At 42.5% G+C, this 18,001-nt stretch overlaps 2 protein-coding genes, 1 long non-coding RNA gene and 4 other non-coding genes across 20 annotated transcripts in view; 3 read left to right on the plus strand and 4 right to left on the minus strand.

The window, feature by feature from the left end:
• TRIM55 (tripartite motif containing 55) overlaps positions 1 to 6,846 on the minus strand; it is a 40,756-nt gene extending 33,910 nt beyond the window's left edge. For 2 of the 8 annotated variants that reach the window (XM_028736823.2, XM_028736822.2), the window contains exons 1-3: positions 6,659 to 6,843; positions 5,313 to 6,277; positions 4,552 to 4,724 (exon numbers count right to left, since the gene is read on the minus strand). In XM_028736823.2, coding sequence (XP_028592656.1) covers positions 4,552 to 4,724; positions 5,313 to 5,480 — 341 coding nt within the window. In that variant the 5' untranslated portion in view covers positions 5,481 to 6,277; positions 6,659 to 6,843. The other 6 variants (XM_077932962.1, XM_077932963.1, XM_028736820.2 and 3 more) reach the window with 6 other exon arrangements.
• A 3,498-nt stretch (positions 6,847 to 10,344) lies between these two features.
• On the minus strand, positions 10,345 to 10,436 carry TRNAY-GUA (transfer RNA tyrosine (anticodon GUA)). Its single transcript is given in 2 exon segments — positions 10,345 to 10,380; positions 10,400 to 10,436. It is a non-coding gene; the product is annotated as a tRNA-Tyr (tRNA).
• Positions 10,437 to 11,016: 580 nt separating this feature from the next.
• TRNAR-ACG (transfer RNA arginine (anticodon ACG)) lies at positions 11,017 to 11,089 on the plus strand. The gene has a single exon. It is a non-coding gene; the product is annotated as a tRNA-Arg (tRNA).
• A 750-nt stretch (positions 11,090 to 11,839) lies between these two features.
• Positions 11,840 to 11,912, minus strand: TRNAR-ACG (transfer RNA arginine (anticodon ACG)). The gene has a single exon. It is a non-coding gene; the product is annotated as a tRNA-Arg (tRNA).
• Positions 11,913 to 12,209: 297 nt separating this feature from the next.
• LOC144328696 (uncharacterized) lies at positions 12,210 to 15,102 on the plus strand. Its single transcript, XR_013393907.1, has 2 exons — positions 12,210 to 12,513; positions 14,859 to 15,102. It is a non-coding gene; the product is annotated as an uncharacterized LOC144328696 (long non-coding RNA).
• TRNAY-GUA (transfer RNA tyrosine (anticodon GUA)) lies at positions 12,321 to 12,411 on the plus strand. The gene is given in 2 exon segments: positions 12,321 to 12,357; positions 12,376 to 12,411. It is a non-coding gene; the product is annotated as a tRNA-Tyr (tRNA).
• A 140-nt stretch (positions 15,103 to 15,242) lies between the features above and the next one.
• Positions 15,243 to 18,001, minus strand: part of DNAJC5B (DnaJ heat shock protein family (Hsp40) member C5 beta) — a 30,132-nt gene continuing 27,373 nt past the window's right edge. For all 7 annotated transcript variants that reach the window (XM_028736835.2, XM_028736830.2, XM_028736831.2 and 4 more), the window contains exon 5: positions 15,243 to 16,697. In XM_028736835.2, the coding sequence (XP_028592668.2) occupies positions 16,603 to 16,697 (95 nt within the window). In that variant the 3' untranslated portion in view covers positions 15,243 to 16,602. The remainder of the gene's footprint in view (positions 16,698 to 18,001) is intronic.

The following is an 18,001-nucleotide window of genomic DNA, read 5'->3' on the forward strand; positions in this document are numbered from 1 at the left end:
TGGGAAACACTGGCCTGTGAGCGCTCCAGTTGGAGAACAGCCTTTAGCAAAGGTGTCATGGACTTTGAAGACACTCAAACTCAGGACGAAAGGGAGAAACGAGCTAAGAGGAAGGCACATTTGGCAAACCCTCACCATGATCAACTCCTGCCTAGAAACCTATGTCCCCACTGTGGAAGGACATGTGGAGCCAGAATTGGCCCATGGACACACAACTAAGACCATATTCATGGAAGACAATCTTATTCGGCTATGAGTGACTGCCAAAGAAGAAGAGGAATACCTTTGCACAGGGCAGAAACATCTCTACCCCGCCAATGCCCCTTGGTGTTGCACTAATCTCATGCCTGTCAACTGCCCCGAAAAAATGGCTGCTGAAATATTGTGTAATTTCGGGCTGTACTTTTTTCGGGCATGGTGCTCAAAAATATGCATTTTGGGGTGCCATGACTCAAAAATGCACTTTTGAGAGGCTGCAATCTGTGTCCCAGTTTTGGGCAGCTTCGTGTTGGAAGGGATGCAGTCTGACATTGGTGAAGCCATACAGATGTGAACAGCTGGGTGGGGGCAAGGAGCTGTGAAATGTGCACACACAAAAAATTCCTTGCACTCTCAGATGGTAATATAAACACCCCCAAATAATTCCTGTCTGTTTCCTTGCACAAGTGATGATGAATTTATTATTTTGGTCACAGACCAGTTCCAGCCCACATACAATATCAAGGAAGTCATAAAACACGATAGGGATACATTTGAATTTGCAGTTAGGTATAACAGGGACAATGCAGATATAGCAACAGTTTAAAAATATATAAATTAAAACTTAGTCCTTGCACAAGTTTACAGAGGCTGTTTTTCAGAGATCCAGTATGTATAATCCTCTCACAACATGCCCAGTTTTACTCTATATTGGTCTTCAACCCATGTACACAATAATAGGTTCCCCCTAGACTACACTGGAAGGACAGATTGTGAAGCTGAGGCTCCAATACTTTGGCCACCTCATGAGAAGAGAAGAGGAGAGAAGACTCCCTGGAAAAGACCCTGATGTTGGGAAAGATTGAGGGCACAAGGAGAAGGGGATGACAGAGGACAAGATGATTGGACAGTGTTCTCGAAACTACCAGCATGAGTTTGACCAGGAGTGACTGGCGTGCTCTGGTCCATGGGGTCACGAAGAGTCGGACACGACTAAACGACTAAACAACAGACTACACTGATCCTGCACTCAGAGAGAGAAGTTCCCATGTTCTGGTTTCTAGCACTTAAAGGTGAAATGGAACTGAAGGAAATGAATGAGACCTGCACAGTAAGATAGGCTCCATATATGTACTGTAATCAAATTAGGTATGAAAAATTTAAGGGGGCAATTTAAGAGTTCTACACGTAAACTTGATAATTGTTCTAAATTACCAAGCAAAATAGCAGGGTGTGTTGCAAGGGGGAGGGGGAGATGCAGAGCAGAGAAATGGCAGAGGGAGCCGATAGGTGTTTAACCCTTTCCATGGCTTCTCTGTTCCAAATTGACTTCCAAGCCAAACATCAGTGTTGAACAGTCTTGAACTTATGGACTCTCTTAGATTATAATAGCCCAGCTGTCAAGATGGAGAAGGAACCAGGACGACCAAACGAGGGGGGGGGGGCGAAAAAGTTCCTTCCTGCACTTTTAATAGTTGTGTAGAAGACGGAAATTTCCTTTTCTACACAACTGTTAAAGGTTCAAGAGACCTGTTCTCGTTCTCTCTCTCTCTCTCTCTCTCTCTCTCTCTCGTCTTGCCATCCTAGAAGGAACGGGCTCAATTATATGAAATAACATAGCTCTTCAGTTTCTGGCATACAGCCTTTTCCCAAGGGAAGACTTTTGCACAATAATATCTTGGAACCTATTCAGATTTCAATTACAGTGCTACAGAGCCAGAGAAACGTCGCTGAAGAGATGCTCTCTATTCTTCAAAACAGCATCCCTTCTTCTGCAATGCTCCATGAAGAGGCAGCCAGAAGATATGCGCGTCATTAAAGCTACAGTCCTGTGCACAGTTAGCAGGGACTAGCTTACTTCCAAGTAGACACGTATAAAATTGTGCTGCTAGTTTTGGTTTGACATCGTTTTGGTATTGGCATAATATGCACATAATATGTCAGTGAAAGAAATTATGAAAACAGAGAGAGAGAGAGAGAGAGAGAGAGAGCGCGCGCGCAAGCAATAGGATTTGGCAAGGCCAGCATCTAGAGAAGGGGTCAGCAAACTTTTTCAGCAGGGGGCCGGTCCATTGTCCCTCAGACCTTGTAGGGGGCCAGACCATATTTTGAAAAAAAGAAGAAGAAGAACGAATTCCTATGCCCCATAAATAACCCAGAGATGCATTTTAAATTAAAGCACACATTCTACTAATGTAAAAACACCAGGCAGGCCTTACAAATAACCCAGAGATACATTTTAAATAAAAGGACACATTCTACTGATTTAAAGACACACTGATTTCTGGACCGTCCATGGGCAGGATTTAGAAGGCAATTGGGCCGGATCTGGCCCCTGGGCTTTAGTTTGCCTACCCATGATCTAGAGCTTAGAGAAAGATGCTGTGGAAGCAGGTGGACAAGTGCTTTAAGTGATTTGAGTGTGTCCTTGCAGTAAATCATCAACAGAAAACTGTTGGTTTCAGTGCATGTACGGGCAGTGATTTGAAGCCAGATTTTGGTCTTTCTGCATATGCTGAAAAAAACTCTCTTCAAACAGGCATTCCCAGGTTAGTGTTAGTATGGCTGTGTGGGAAGCAATGAGATCACATGGATCTTGTTTTATATTGGTTTTGATGATAATGATATTACATTGCTTTTATATGATGTGTTTTTCTTTTCTATTTCTCTACTCAGCTTTGCTCTTTTCATGTTGAATGGTCTTTTTTTTTTTTAAAAAAAAAGCTAAATAAATAAACCATTTCCTCCAGCTATGGGTGCATTTATGCATCCCACTATGATGACTACTTGATTGCCCAAGTCCTTTCAGAGCTCCTGTAGACTGACCCAGAGAGGAGCTGTTAAGCTCTTCTCTCCCCTGCATCTAAAGTGGCCTGGTGAAAAAACAGGGCAGAGCTTCCGCACTTTCAGTGGCTGCATAAGTAGAAGAGCAAAATCAGCAAGTATAGCTTGTCAAGCAAGCGGCACTTGTTCAAATGCCTTCTGTATAAAAGTGCATTTCACCTCTTTTTCACCTGGAGAGGAGAAGAAGCTGAGCTGCTCTCTGGGCCAGTCTACACAGAAGGACCCTGGCAACTAAGTAGTCATGTGGAAAAACACACATAACCGGGGGAAATATTTAAGGATTTTATTCAGCAATTCATTGCAGTAGATTCTGATGTTTTATTTTTAAAAGTGCTGGAATGTTGTAACGTATGGTGGATATATGGAAGAAACTGAAATGGACGCAGAAATTTTGTGGGTGATCCATTTGGTGGGTGATCCATAGCATGCATCATCGTTTAGTTCTGTGGCTACAGACCAACGGACTTTCTTGAGTGTGTACATGAGCAAAGACTGCTGACATGATGAATTATTTGTACGCTCATTTCTCAGATGCAAGGAGTAAATACCTTTCTACATATTGCTTTATGCCAAGAAATCCTATAAAGCAACAGATTAGAGCTGCTAGCATTATACAATAAGAATAGACGCTTGTGTGGCATCCAATACTGTAAAATGAAGCTCCTAATCAAAGGGTAAAGTGAGCAAACCTTTCTTCTTATACAAAGCAAATCCTAACCAGTACCAGCAGCTGAGCAGCCACCAGAGATGTGGGGGCCTCACTACCTTTAGCAGATGCTGATGGTGCTCATTGCCAGTGCTTTTTTTCTAAACGCAGGTGGTGCTGTGGTCTAAACCACAGAACCTAGGGCTTGCCGATCAGAAGGTCGGCGGTTCAAATCCCCGCAATGGGGTGAGCTCCTGTTGATCAGTCCCTGCTCCTGCCAACCTAGCAGTTTGAAAGCACACAGTGCAAGTAGATAAATAGGTACCACTCCAGCGGGAAGGTAAACGGCATTTCTGTGCACTGCTCTGGTTTGCCAGAAGCAGCTTAGTCATGCTGGCCACATGACCTGGAGGCTGTACGCCAGCTCCATTGGCCAATAAAGCGAGATGAGCACCGCAACCCCAGAGTCGTCCGCGACTGGACCTAACAGTCAGGGATCCCTTTACCTTTTTACCATGAAGTTGTTACAGTAAGTGCCACACTTTTTAACAACAACAACAAAAGAAGTGCCGTACTGCGTAGTTTTGAGTACCCCCTGAAAAAAAGCACTGCTCATTGCTATTGCTTTCTCTTTCTATAGCTAGCTGGAGATAAAAGCTCCAGGTTGACTTGAGGAATTAAAATAAGAATGGTGTAGGGGAAAGAGGTTCTAACAGGGAATGGGCAGCAATAGCTCAGTTTTATGATAGAAGTCTCAATTTGGGGCTTGGGGAATCCAATCCATGTGTTTCTGTGGCAAACACAACCAAGTCAGCAACCTGCATCCATAGGCAATCCTTCAAGGACAAAAATCAGTCCATTACCTGGTAGATTCCTGCTTGTAAATATCAATTATATTTTCCACCAACAGGTTCCTTTGAAGACCATACACTCCATGCCTGTCCAGAACTACTTCATGTCTACAAGATGGACAGCGGAATCGACCTCCTGATGCCACAGTTGTGCCTCCTCTGGTTGGCAGGTAAGGGTTCGAGGCCTGTTCTTGCCAAACAATAAACAAAGTTGTAAAGCTAAGCATGCATTATTTCACAGTTATTTCTGACAACTGCTCTCACTTCCACATCACAAGGTCCATCTCACACTATCTGCTTAAGATATGATCTAATACCTGGATGCAGTGACTCTGATGACTTCAGGGGACCTGGATCAGGTCATCAGAGCCAAACTACCAGGAAAAATACTGCCCAAAAAGTACACAGAAAGAGAAATAGCTGCAAATATAATGTTGCTCAAGCCTGGAAGCTAATAATATAATGACAACTTATGCTAGAGAGAAATTTGCCATTTTTAGAGGTGTTGTGGAACAACAGGAATGGGTATGTGTGTTAATATCTCTAAATACTTGAAATAACATTTCAGCCTATATAAATAAAAGGGACATTTACAAATGTAACAGATTCAAAATCACACATAAAATAAATAACAAAGAACCCATGTGCCTAGTTAATTCTCTCATTTTTTTGCTTTTAAAGAGAATCCTGTTTATTAAATGATACCCCTCCCCTTTGTAACATGAAAGTTTTATAAACATTTATTGGAATTTTAAAAAGTTTAATAGATCTACCTGGAAGATATCGTTGGCACATTTTCTGCAGAGGTTGTGCTGACAGGGGAGGATAACCACTGGCTTAGTAAACATCTCTAAGCATATGGGACAAATAAGCTGCTTCTCCAAGTTATCCATAGTTTGCTGCTCTTTGGAAAAAGACTTGTAATTAAGAGAGGTGCTCATCTCCTAGCGATTCCAAGGAGCATAGGCTCAGAGTTAGGGTGCTGCCGAGCGGTTTCCGGGTTAGGTCCCTTAAAAGAATTCCAAAGCTTGTGAGATCAAATGTCCTTTGAGGATCTTTCCCTGGAGGACATTGTTTTAACTGAGTGAAGAGAGCTGGGTCTATTTTAGAAGCAGAACGTCACTGGTTGCCATACTCACTTTCTCCATATATGCATCTGACACAAGGACAGATTTAGACAGGTGACGGCTCACAGGGGTGAGAGATCAACATTCTTGCGTTTAAGAAGGAAGGGGGAGAAACGGACAGTTGCCACCAACACATGCAGCACTTACCCTTCTGGAAAAAACTAAAATGTTAAGCTGACTGGAGAATGCAGCCTGGTTCTTCAAGGCTTCGCTGCAGCAGGGGAAAGCAAGGTGACAGAAGAAAAGAAAGTGATAGGAAACTTTTGGCATGGTAAAAAGAATTGCCACCATCACACTTTTGATACATAGGATAATATCCTCAAAATCCTCAATCAAGTGACATTAGCACAATAAATAATATGTGTGTGTGTGTTTGTGCATACGGAGATGGCCATCTCTACAACAACAGAAATGCAACATCGGAGAAAGAGACCTGGGCAATGGAAGCAACTCATAAACAATGTGCAGTTATTATATAGTGCTGTGAGCACATTTCAAGAGAAAATGAAGGCATAACTAAGATTCCTGGATTTTCAAATAAAAAGGGCTTCATTGGGTTTCTTGGTTATTCCGTGGGCACACAGCCAACAAAGTCTGTCCCGTCAAGTGAACTAAAAAAAAAAGGCAGAGTACTCAGGTAATACAGCTGTACCCTCATCATCAGGTCTACATTTGACCCAGATCCTCTCACCTGAAATAGTATTAGCTGTCTCGCAGATTGAATTTACCATCACCTTCTTATTCTTTGTCTCATTGTTTCTTATAAATTAAGATACCTAACAAAACGATCCATCATTAACAAAAATAAATTCCTATCAAGCCTTACATTTCCACAACTTACATTACGGTATGTGCTCTTTGCCTCCCGAAATCATAGGCCATCTGACACTTCCACCACATGGTTCGTTTCAACACCTCGCTGACAGTTTAATTTGCTTGATATTTTGCACATTATTTATGCACATGTCATTCTAAAGCAACAATGCCCTTACCTGTACATGTGAGCAGAGGCACCCCAATGGGAGCTGAGCCTAGGGGTTGCCACAGGAGAATCACAACTTTGATGTAGTAAGCTGAGTAGAACAGAAGGCAAGAGGTGGGGGATGGGCACAGAATTCGGTCCTCACACACAGTGCCACTGAAATTTGAAAGACTTTTTCAAGTGGCAGTGGCAGGGAATGGTCAGAACAGGAAGCCTGGGAAGTGTGCACTCAGTCTGATAAGATTCCCTCTGAAGAGGAGGAGGAGGGAGAAGCTTCAGGGCCCCCTTGTCTACAGCAGTTTCAGGTGGAGAGAGAGAGAGAGAGAGAGAGAGAGAGAGAGAGAGAGATAGAGATGCTATACTGTTCAAGGAAGAATTGCCTAGTTACGAGATAATGGAGGAGGCAGGGGAGGTGAAGGTGCAGCCGGCAGAGACCTCCCTAGAGAGTACGGGGGATCCTCCATCTCCATGGGCCCGTCGGTCCCTCCGCATTCTAGAATAAAAAAGGCAGAGGGATGGGACTCCTAGGGCTTCCCATTGGCACTCAGGGTGTTGTTGGGGACGGAAGAGGTGGAGCTCAGAGTAGCCAACGCCTCAAGACATGGATTCTTGTCTTGCAACCAGATGACTGAATAAAAAGGACTATAAAATACGAACTGCTTGTTATTCTTGCCTTTGAGGCAACCAGAGGGGGAGAAGACTCTTCAGTACCACTGTGCCACCTCACCCATTGCTTGGGGTGGGGGGAGACGTAATTTGTAATATTCTGTGTAGACAAGCTCTAACTGTGGCTATTTTGGAAGAGGGTTTTTTTTAAGTACTTAAAATTTTTTTGCAACCTAAACCCATCCCCCTGATTAAAGTACTCAGGAAAATGGTGAAGGTGCATGCCATTTTTATTGGCTGAGCCGAGGTGATAATTCTTGCTGGGTTCCATGGCCATAGGATAATCCCAATAACTAAGTTCCAGCACCGGGCCATGCTGCGTTTCTATCTGTTTATTAGACACATGGATCTCTCAAATCTTGGCACTCGCTCTGAAGTTATTTTTAAAATGACAATTTCCCAGATCACGTCTGGCATGTGGGGCCTAATCTTAGGGCAAAGCCATCTGTGCTGCTATTTGCCAATACTTCATCACACAACTGTACAAGCGGTACGTATCATGTCTACAAGTTTAAGCCAAATATCCATCACACTTACTGTAGCAAACTGTAGTGCCTGCCTTCATACTGTGCATGCTGCTGGTAGGTTATGTTATTGACAGATAAAATGGAACTAATCAAAACTCTTCAGATAACTCTGCTGGTAAAGTACGTTTTGCAAGAATCTCATGTTTACAGTGCTCAGCCTACATAAAGCATGCTGAAAAGGAAATCTCGTTGCAGTACATACAGATGTCTGTTATTGCTGGCATCCGTCTGCCATTGGGGGACAATGGAGGTGTGTGCCTTTGTGGGTTAGGTCAACCTATATGCAGATGTAATCAGTGCTTTTTTTCTGGGGGTACGCAGGGGTACGCATACCCCTAAACATTTTGTGAATCTTTGTACTTTTATCCTTTTACTGCATTTATTTTCCCTGATTTGAACTATAAAATGATGATTTTCTTGAGTCAAAATGAGAGTACCCCCAAAACATTTTTTTTTTTTTGAAAAGAAAGCACTGGGTGTAATATATTACTATCTGCATACTCAAGAGACAAAGTGGATGTAGACTACAATCCTATATATACTGGGACAAGAAAGGAGATTCCGACTCAACATCAGGAAATTTTTTCTGACAGTAAGAGCTTTTTGGCAGTGGAACGGTCTCCTTTAGGAGGTTGTGGGCTCTCCTTCCTTGGTGGTTTTTAAGTAGAGGTTGCATGGCCATCTGTCTTGGATGCTTTAGTTGAGATTTCAGCCTTGCAGGGGATTGGACTAGATGGCCCTTGGTGTCCCTTCCAACTCTACAGTTCTATGATCCTAGATGTGCATAAATGTGCTATTGATGACAAGATACAGTCATACCTCTTCTTGCGAATGCTTCATGTGTTTTTTCGGGTTAAGAATACGGCAAACCCTAAAGTGTTTACTTCCAGGTTTTGCCATGCGCACACATGTTCTGCACGGTTCACACATGCGCAGAAGCACTCTAATGCGCTTTGCACATGTGCAGAAGCGCCACTCTGGTTATGGACTTTTTAGGGTGCGAATGGCACCCCGGAACGGATCGTGTCCGCAACCAGAGGTACCACTGTACTAGGTTTATTGCATGCCAATTTGGGAATTCAAAAGTAAATATTTGGGGTGGCTAAATTCTGCAGGGGGTGGAATTTTCTTTTTATCCATCATCCATTAATCATAGATTTCTTTCTCACACGCAGACTAGGTCATCCATCTGAGAGAGGAACAGCCAGGGCCGGACCAACCATTAAGCAAAATAAGCTTAGGGCATCATGGGAAGGAGGGGGCATGACAGAAATTTTCCATTGCCAGATTTTGAACATTAATGGTCAGCTGAGCACTCCTTTTCTCATATGAAGTATAATAAAAATCCCAACTGAACAACCTTGCAACAAAGCAGGGTGGATGCTTTATCTCTACTAGATATACAAGCAGATGTGTCACCTGAGATTACTTTTGATGATCTGATCAAAGACTTTGCATTTAGAAAAAGGAGGGGATTTCCCCCCCAAATATAAATAAAGTGGAAGTATAGAAAATAAACATTATTTTCCATCTTACTGTAGGTTTTGTTTCATTTCAAAAAATAAAAATTTGTTTTACAGTTTATTATTGTTTCTATTTTGAATTAGCTATATTTGGGGTCACCAAAATCTTTTAAGTGCTTAGGGCTTCTTAAGGTCTTAATCCAGCCCTGGGAACAGTAGCAGGACCTCAAACCCACACAAACAAATCACAAAGACAATGCCTCAAAAAGCAAACCTTTATTCCCCTGGGAAACCTCAACCTGTCCCCCATCCAGGGTCTTTCTGCCTCATCTGGGGCCCCACTCCACTAGGTCACTCCACTTCTGCCTTGCAAGGTTTTGCCCCCTGTGCTCTCCATCGAGACTGATTGGTATTAATAACCAAACCATATACGGTTTTAATGGATTACTTGTACAATGATACACATGTTTACTCAGAAATAAGGTTTATTTGGCGTCATCCCTAGTAAACATGCTCCTAAAAAATAATCAATTAATGAAATTAATAAAAGCATGCTTGGGATGTGGATAAGGAGCTGGAAAAGGCGAGAATCATCCTTTGCTTGGAAAGCCTGAGCGGGTACCACAAAAAGATTCCAGAGTGTCACCCATGAAAAATCGATGGTGTGGTAAAAACAGCTGCTTAAAGGGCTGATTCTATATTCGGAAGCAATGCAACTATACATCAACAATTCTATTTTATTAGCCTGGCTGGACAGTAGTCTCCAATCCATCTTTCTCCCCCTCCTTTATCTTTTTTTAAAAAGCAGAATAATGATGTTCTTTCCAAAGGAACGGTAGCGGCACATTTATTCTGCAATATGAAAATATGGTATTTTATGCTTCAGAATGACGATTGCCAAGTGTAAGATACTATAACAATCAGACACCTTATTTCTTCGTCGTTTTGCGGTGGAGGTGGATGGACCACATCTTCTGATAATACACCACACTCTTGAATTATAAAGAGCGGACGGCCAGGTCCATCACAAAAAACACATCTCCTTCGAGCCGGAATCGAACCAGCGACCTAAGGATTCCTTTAGAAGCAGTTCCTCTACAGTCCTCCGCTCTACCAGCTGAGCTATCGAAGGGACATACACACGCCTTTCCCGAGAGATACACAACCGCCAGTAGCAAGAAGGCACTTTGCATTCGAGCATGCGCAGAATGTATCACGAGCTGCACATACACATGCACGGAAACTATCCCAGTTCTGAGTTTTCCAGGACAACCTGATAATCCACCCAAATGTAGGCTGGAGACGAGTGCATTTTTGAACAATGGGTAATAACAAATGTAACTTGGCACTTTCCAAACAGCTGCACAGAGTAATTGTAGAGGAGCTGTGCTTTGCGAATTCCTTCTCCTGCACTGGTCTCTCGTTCTTCCTGCAGAGAAATGCCAGGAGTACAGTCTCATCCTCAGATCCAATTTTATTATTTGCTCGTCCTAAACGAGCTTTAGCTAAACAGAGCGCTGTCCGCACCACCATAATGATCACATTTTGTTTTGTGTTGCATATCGCCTGCTCCTGAATTTGTTGTACCTGTCAGAATAAGTGCAGAATAAAGAATAACACCCTGACTTGTTCATGGTTTCCAAAACGCTGTTATCCAGCTAACATTCTCTAAATTCTGGTTTATGATTTTGCAAACAGCCCACCCAAATAAGGGGCCAGTGGCGCAATGGATAACGCGTCTGACTACGGATCAGAAGATTGTAGGTTCGACTCCTGCCTGGCTCGCAGTGGTCCATTTTAATGTTGTTTTCTAAATTCAACACTGAAATGTTTAAACCTTGTTAAATACTCTTAGGTTGCAGATTTAGTGAGTTTAATCGGGGTTGCTTCAGAAATCCCGGGTCTTTATCATAGATGTGATATGCTCTTTTACAGGTATGTGCGAATTTAGATAGTGGAAGACTGAATATCACGTTTTAGGCTTCTTAGGCTTCAATCTTAAACACGTTTATCTGGGAATAAAATGCACTGAATTCAACGGGCCATACTTCTCATTAGATTGCTCTGTTTGTCCTTAAACAGAACTTACTGCTCAGGTTCTGTTATAAACAATTGCCTACATTTTGATGTGCTATGTGTACTAAAATATACCAATTGTTCCCATACACCTTACCTTTCTGGAATCCCCTGGCTTTTCCTGTTTGAATGAAGTCAGGGTTGAAGCTGTTGGTTAATATGCACTTTTTGCAACCATGATGCCCTTATAGTAATTTCGAAATCGTATTAGCGGACATTTTATTATAATTCATTATTTACATCTTCTTTGGCTTCTTAAAGAGCATCATGTACTGAGTTACCATCTTGTGGTCTTCTCGCTTCAGATCCACGTTTATCTAGAGGAGAAGATTGTGCAGGGGATGGAGAACAGGTTTTGGCAAGTCAGCCTACCAAACTCTGGCTTTTCCCTTCCATAGTATACTGTATTTTATAATATCTTAAAATACATTCAGTGTTGCCGCAAAAGTGAACCACCACCGAGCCAGGCAGGAGTCGAACCTACAATCTTCTGATCCGTAGTCAGACGCGTTATCCATTGCGCCACTGGCCCAGCCCGCGAGAGGGGTTTTGTAAACAACGCCAAGCCATATAAACTTAAACATGATAAATCCTCTATTTTGCATCCACAGTCTGGTTCTCAGCACATTCTGGACCACGTTTCACCCCTAGTTTGTTAACTCCCTGTGTGCACTCAGGGCAATAATAGGCTGTTTCCTCTTTCCCTATCCGCACAAGGATCCACCCTTCTCCACCCCAGTAGGTAGCACGCAGGAGTTTCAAGTGCACGATGCCAGGGAACGCATTCAAAGCCCGCGAGCAACGCCAGCCTTTGCAACTCGTGCACGCCTGCGACTTCCAGCGCCACCTTGCGCTTCCTACATGCAGTCCTAACTTCGGCTTACAGCGAGCCACTTTAGCATGCATTCTTTAGCTTCTCTGACAACCAGCTCGCCAAGTCCCTTCGATAGCTCAGCTGGTAGAGCGGAGGACTGTAGGAGTGATCGGCTACTGAAATCCTTAGGTCGCTGGTTCGATTCCGGCTCGAAGGAGGCGCGTTTTTTCCCCCTCCTCGCACAGATTAACTGTTTTATAACAAAATGCAACGGGCTCCTCCATTTCGGAAGAGGTCATTCACGGAAGCGGATTTACGGGTAAGTTTTGGGGAAGGAAAATAGCGTTAGCGGCAGCAATGGTCGCCGTGTTGTTTCAGTGCGTTGGATCTTAAATTGATCTCGCTTGCCAACGACGTTTAAGTAGAAGCAGAGCTAGGCCCCGGAGCAGTGAGCAATGGTCCAGGTTCGCCCCAGCACGCACGCACCCTCTCCCAGTTAACCACGTGGTATAAATGAAAACACCAATCCAAAACGATTTATTTAAATCAATTAAAAGCTCAAGTAAGTGGTTTGTGGAATTTTATTTTATTGCGCCCTGCGCCCCATCGCTAAGGTTCATTGGCTTTTCACTATTTCGGTCGTGGAGGTACTGGGCTGATCTCCACTTGCCCTGCCTATGAATAATACCTATATGATCTGAGCTTCAGCTGCAGAGGCTCAAATTTCTGGTCAAGCTGGTTTATCTTTAGGACAGAGTTATAAAACAAGCACAAGGGGGCTTGGGGGCAGAAATGTTTTCGTTTTGCCAAATAAAGTTGGATCGGGTTTTTTAGTTGCATACTTTTACAGGCTCTGGGAAAAAATGTGGTGTTTTGCTGCTTCCTTAAAAATGATTTTAAAAGGACATTTTTCATTTCATATGGTTCATGAGTCTTTTCATGAACTTCATGTGACCATGTATGTGGGTGGAAAAGAAATGGAGGAGAGGTGTGCCCGAACTGCTTGCACTGGTGATGGCAGAGTTAAAAAGCTCTTCTGAGTTTCAGGCCATGGGTCAGCCTTTCCTAACCTGGTGTCCTCCACAGATTTTGGACTACAGCTCTCATCATCCTTGACAATGTTGGCAGGGGGTGATGGGAAGTGTAGTCCAGAATTGTCTAGAAGTTTCTGGGTTGAAAAAGGTTGCCTTAGGACTAGACTAGGCATGGTGTGGCCACTCTTGGGTAGTGTTCCTCCCATTGTGAATAGCAGGTGTGGTGTGTGCGTCCAATTCCAACTAGGGCTGTGTCAGGGCAAAGGGTTCCCATCTGGTCTGATCTTCACGTATTTATTTTAAAAACCAGCTATGTAAAGGGAACTACTTGTCTAGGTTGGCCTTTGGGAGAAAGGTGCACCGTAAACAAAAGTTCATTAGGAGAGAGTACAGTTTGAGCCAGATGTGAAACCCCTGGGGCTCGGCTAAGCTCTGAAGTTGTCCATTGCTTTTCCCAATACAGTAATACAGAAGTCCATTGTTATAGGTGAGTGATTTTTAGCTGCCCCTTAATCAACAACACTGGTCCACTGTCCACTCACCAGCCATAATTTGCACAGGGTTGAGTCTGTTTGTAAACTGGGAGCTATTTTGAGCAATTCATTGCTGCACATGGTTACCTCATTTTACAAGTTGCTCTGGCAACTACCTTCTAAAAATTGGCAGTTTGGATATTTTAGGCAGTTATTCCTCTTTTCAAATCGGTATCTTATGTAAAGCACCTAATATATGCTTGGTTCTATAGAGTTGGGGAGAGGACACCCCCTTATGCATCCTTGCCTGCAAATTTAAAATTGACTTAAATTTAAAATAAGATTTGCACCAGAGGTCTTGACTGGCTCCAACATAGGAACAAAAATAATGTAAGGAAGAAGACAACCAAGGCTGAGAAGCAGCAAAACAAAGAATATGAAATTAAATGAGGCCATATGAGTCTAAATGAGAAAGGGCATAACAAAGGCAGCAGTAGGCATCATAGATTGAGAGAGAAGGGATGCAAAAGGCAGCAGAGAACTGAACAGCCAAAAGCATGAAGAATTCAAAAATGCTTTGAAACTCAAGGAGAAATAATGTCATTAATATGAAGAAGATAATGTTCTGAAAAAGGTAGAGGAAGAGACTCAAGTTTATAAGTATATTTAATATGTTTCATAGCAGGGGGAAAGAACAGTTGGTGCATGTGTAACTCTTGCAATCTTTATTGTTCATGTTATATATTGGACAGCAAAAGTCAACATCAGTGTACACAGTACATTCTGAAATGAGTACAGCAACAAATTCAAAGTATAGAGTGATGTAATGGAGACAACGTGTTTTATATTTCCAGTTATGCAAGGTTCATTTGTTACCAGTCACTTGATGTGCTTCTGAAATAGTGAACACATCAACACAGATGATTAACAAACAAGCCAAGCTATGTGATGAATGATAAATGATGTTGCCAAATAACTAACATATCAAATACTGAGTTTAGAATATCGAAAATGCATCCTATTCTTGACCTCTTACAAACGATAAGACTGCAACTGTAACAACTGATTGGTTCCACGCATATCACTATATTTGTTCTCAAGGTAGTATTCTGGCTTTTTTCATGCTCTGGATTCCTTCCATTCTTCAAATGAACAAGTTTCCAGCCTAATCCTGTGCACATTTTACTTGGATGCCAGTCTCACCAAATTCACAAGTAAATTCTCAGGTAAGTGTGCACAAGGTTGCAGCCATGATTCTGTCTGAATTCATCAACTGAAACACTTGCTTCTATGCTCTTCTTCCATGCGTGCACAGTCCAGCTCAACTGAAACATCTGTATGTACACTGAACTACATATTCTTCTATTGCAAAATAAATCTCAGCTATCAGTTCACAGTTAATCAGTGCTTGTTTGCATTCTTACATATAGGTCATAGAAGCAGGGCTGGTTCAACCCCATTCCCTAAGAAGTAGAATGCTCCAGGAATGGCCTCTTTACCAGGTTTCTCACTATCTCTGGGCAACTTGGGGTTGTTTCCCCCCTTTTCGCTATCTGAAATTTATGATATTCTAATGGCTAGAGATTTTCTTTAAGGAACATGAAGCCCTTAATTAATTAATTAATTAATTAATTAGGTCCTAGGGTAAAACAAAACCATTGATGACATGGACTGCTCACATACATCAGATAAATTGAAATTTATAGATTATGCACAATAGGAGGATCGGGCTGTGTACTTATGAACACTTATCTGGGAGTAAATACCATTCAACTTCTAAGTAAACACACTTCAGATTGGGCTGTATGGATGTTTTTGTGAGCACAGCTGTGTATGTGTAAATTCTGTTACTTCCCATTTGCCATGCATGCATCAAGTGTGAATACAGGGTTGAAAACTATGGATTGCTAGTTGCAATTTATTTTGCAGTAAAGATGGCTTGTGCTCAAATGTAGCCTGCTGATCCATCAATGGACCATGCATGCCCAGAACATGGATATAGAGCAGGCTTTTCATCTGGTGAAGAGAAATACGATAATCTTTGAACTATTTACAGTTGCCAGTGTCTACTGGGAGCCTCTAACTGGACACTAAATAAAGTCAATTGTTGCTTAGAACTGAACCCCAGCAGACCTGAAAGCAGTTTTATGTATTACTTGAATTGGTGCCTAGTCCTTCTTCTAAGGAGCTGATAGAATCATACAATGATCCTCCATGGATGAGATCATTTAAGCCTTACATCTCACTTTACACATACATATATTCACCAAATGGAACAATGGTTCCTCTTTCCAGTAACTAAAAAGATGGCGGAAATGTACAATGGCTCTGAAAAGATTTTAGGGTTGGGGGGGAGTACACTAAGGCTCATATGGTTGAAGTCCTGTACTACAGAAAGAATCTGACAGGTCTACCAAGGGCTCGTCCATACTTTTGTTTGTTTGTTTGTTTTCCCAGGGGAAGCAGCAGGGCAAATGGAAGTGTAAGTTCTAACACTCCTAGGATTAAAGAAGAAACTATGTCCAACTCACCTTTGTCTAAAGCACAAATCAAGTGCAATTATGCAGAAGACTAGGGACATTTTCACACATGACACTAGAACAGCTTTCTATATCTCTGATATCTCTAGCACGCGTACTCATTTTAAAAAATGGTTCTTTCCCACTTTATATTCCTTGCATACATGTACAGAAACACACCTGATTTGCTCAGATAAGCTTTTACTGTGTTATCCTATGCGTGTTCTCTCAGAAGCTGGTCTCAACTGACTTCAGTGGGATTTGTTTCCACCTAAGTGTGCACAGGAGTGCAGCAGTCCTAGTGCCATATATGAAAATGTTGTAACAGTACTTTACAATCCGTAACTTCTTTGGTGACCGTCAGACTCCAATGGCTTCTAGTTTATGAATCGGTGTGGTAGCTGCGACGACTGTCTCCAATAAGCTGGGTTTTCTCAGTTGCATTTGTCGGCTGAAGCAGAATTGGAGTTTCCCCATCTAAAACAAATGGGAAATCAAGCATTAACAGTCTCTCTGATCTGTTGTCCAAGGTATGGAAAACTGACCTTCAGCCAGGAATGGCTACTTGCCCACCTATGACAGCTGTCATATATAGGCACAAGTCAACCAAGGTTAGTCGTTTTAAAGTCCCATTGGGAGAGAAGTAAGCAGTTGCTTAAATTCTTACATTAAGTGAGGGGACAACAATGAAGTCCATTTCAGAAAGGCTGGAGTTTAGATGAATGAGGTCACTGAGCCTGGAAACTTATTTAGGAGCTGGAAAATCCACTCCTTCCCAGCTCTCAGTTAAGCCCTAATCCCTGCAGATGTTTCCATGTACTCCCCCCTTCTCCCAGATGGTCCCACAGACAGCTAGCCAGCATGTAACTTACAGCAATTATTTAGTAGCATGAGGAGCCCTATGTCTGGAAGCACTCCAAGAACAATTGTCCAGATTCAGTTTCCATTTGCTCATAAGCAATCTGCGTCACTGCTTTCAAGCAACAATTCAGAACCTCCACAGCTTTCCCCAACCAAGACAGTAAGGAGATGGTACTATACTCCATCTGCATATCAGTGACAGGCATGACCCAGATGATCCCTCCCTGAATTTTAATGTAAATGATAATTAGCATAGAGGACAAAATGAAACCTTGAGGGACACCATAGATGAAAGGCCAGACAGGTGTCCACCAGCACTATTCTCCATGAAGGACCAACCGTACTATAAAATCTTGTACCAAGTAAGATGAGCCAGGAGGATACCATGGTTGATAGTACCAAAAGTTACTTGGAGGTCCACTAGTACCATCAGGGATACAGTCATCATCGCTAGGGGCCCCTGCAGACATCCTTTTAATTGTACATCCATGATGCTTTCTGCTCATGATGTTATTGCGGCAGTCACACACGATCTCATTTTCAAGGCTGTTTGCACCTGCAAAAGTTGTGGCGCAATCACACTGCTTCATTTTCAGTCAGTGCATGTCCCACAATTTCCTGCTGAAATCCTGTCATTTTTAATATTACAAATGTTCTGGTTTGTTTTTGTCCTGCTTTTCTTGAGCTATGGCCCCTCTGGACAGCAATGATGCCGTAGCATTGGGGCAGCATTGTAGAACAAACTGAAGCAGAATAAACTCATTGCTAATGCACTAATGTGTCAAAAACATATTACAGAATACGTTTGCAATGGAAACACCAGTTTGGAAGGGCCCTACTTCGTAACATAGATTGAATATCCACTAGGGAAATCAAGGTTATTCCACTGTCAAAACCAGGACAGAAGCTAGACTGAGATG

The sequence above is a fragment of the Podarcis muralis genome, chromosome 8, assembly GCF_964188315.1.
Source record: "Podarcis muralis chromosome 8, rPodMur119.hap1.1, whole genome shotgun sequence".
Taxonomy (NCBI): Eukaryota; Metazoa; Chordata; class Lepidosauria; order Squamata; family Lacertidae; genus Podarcis; species Podarcis muralis.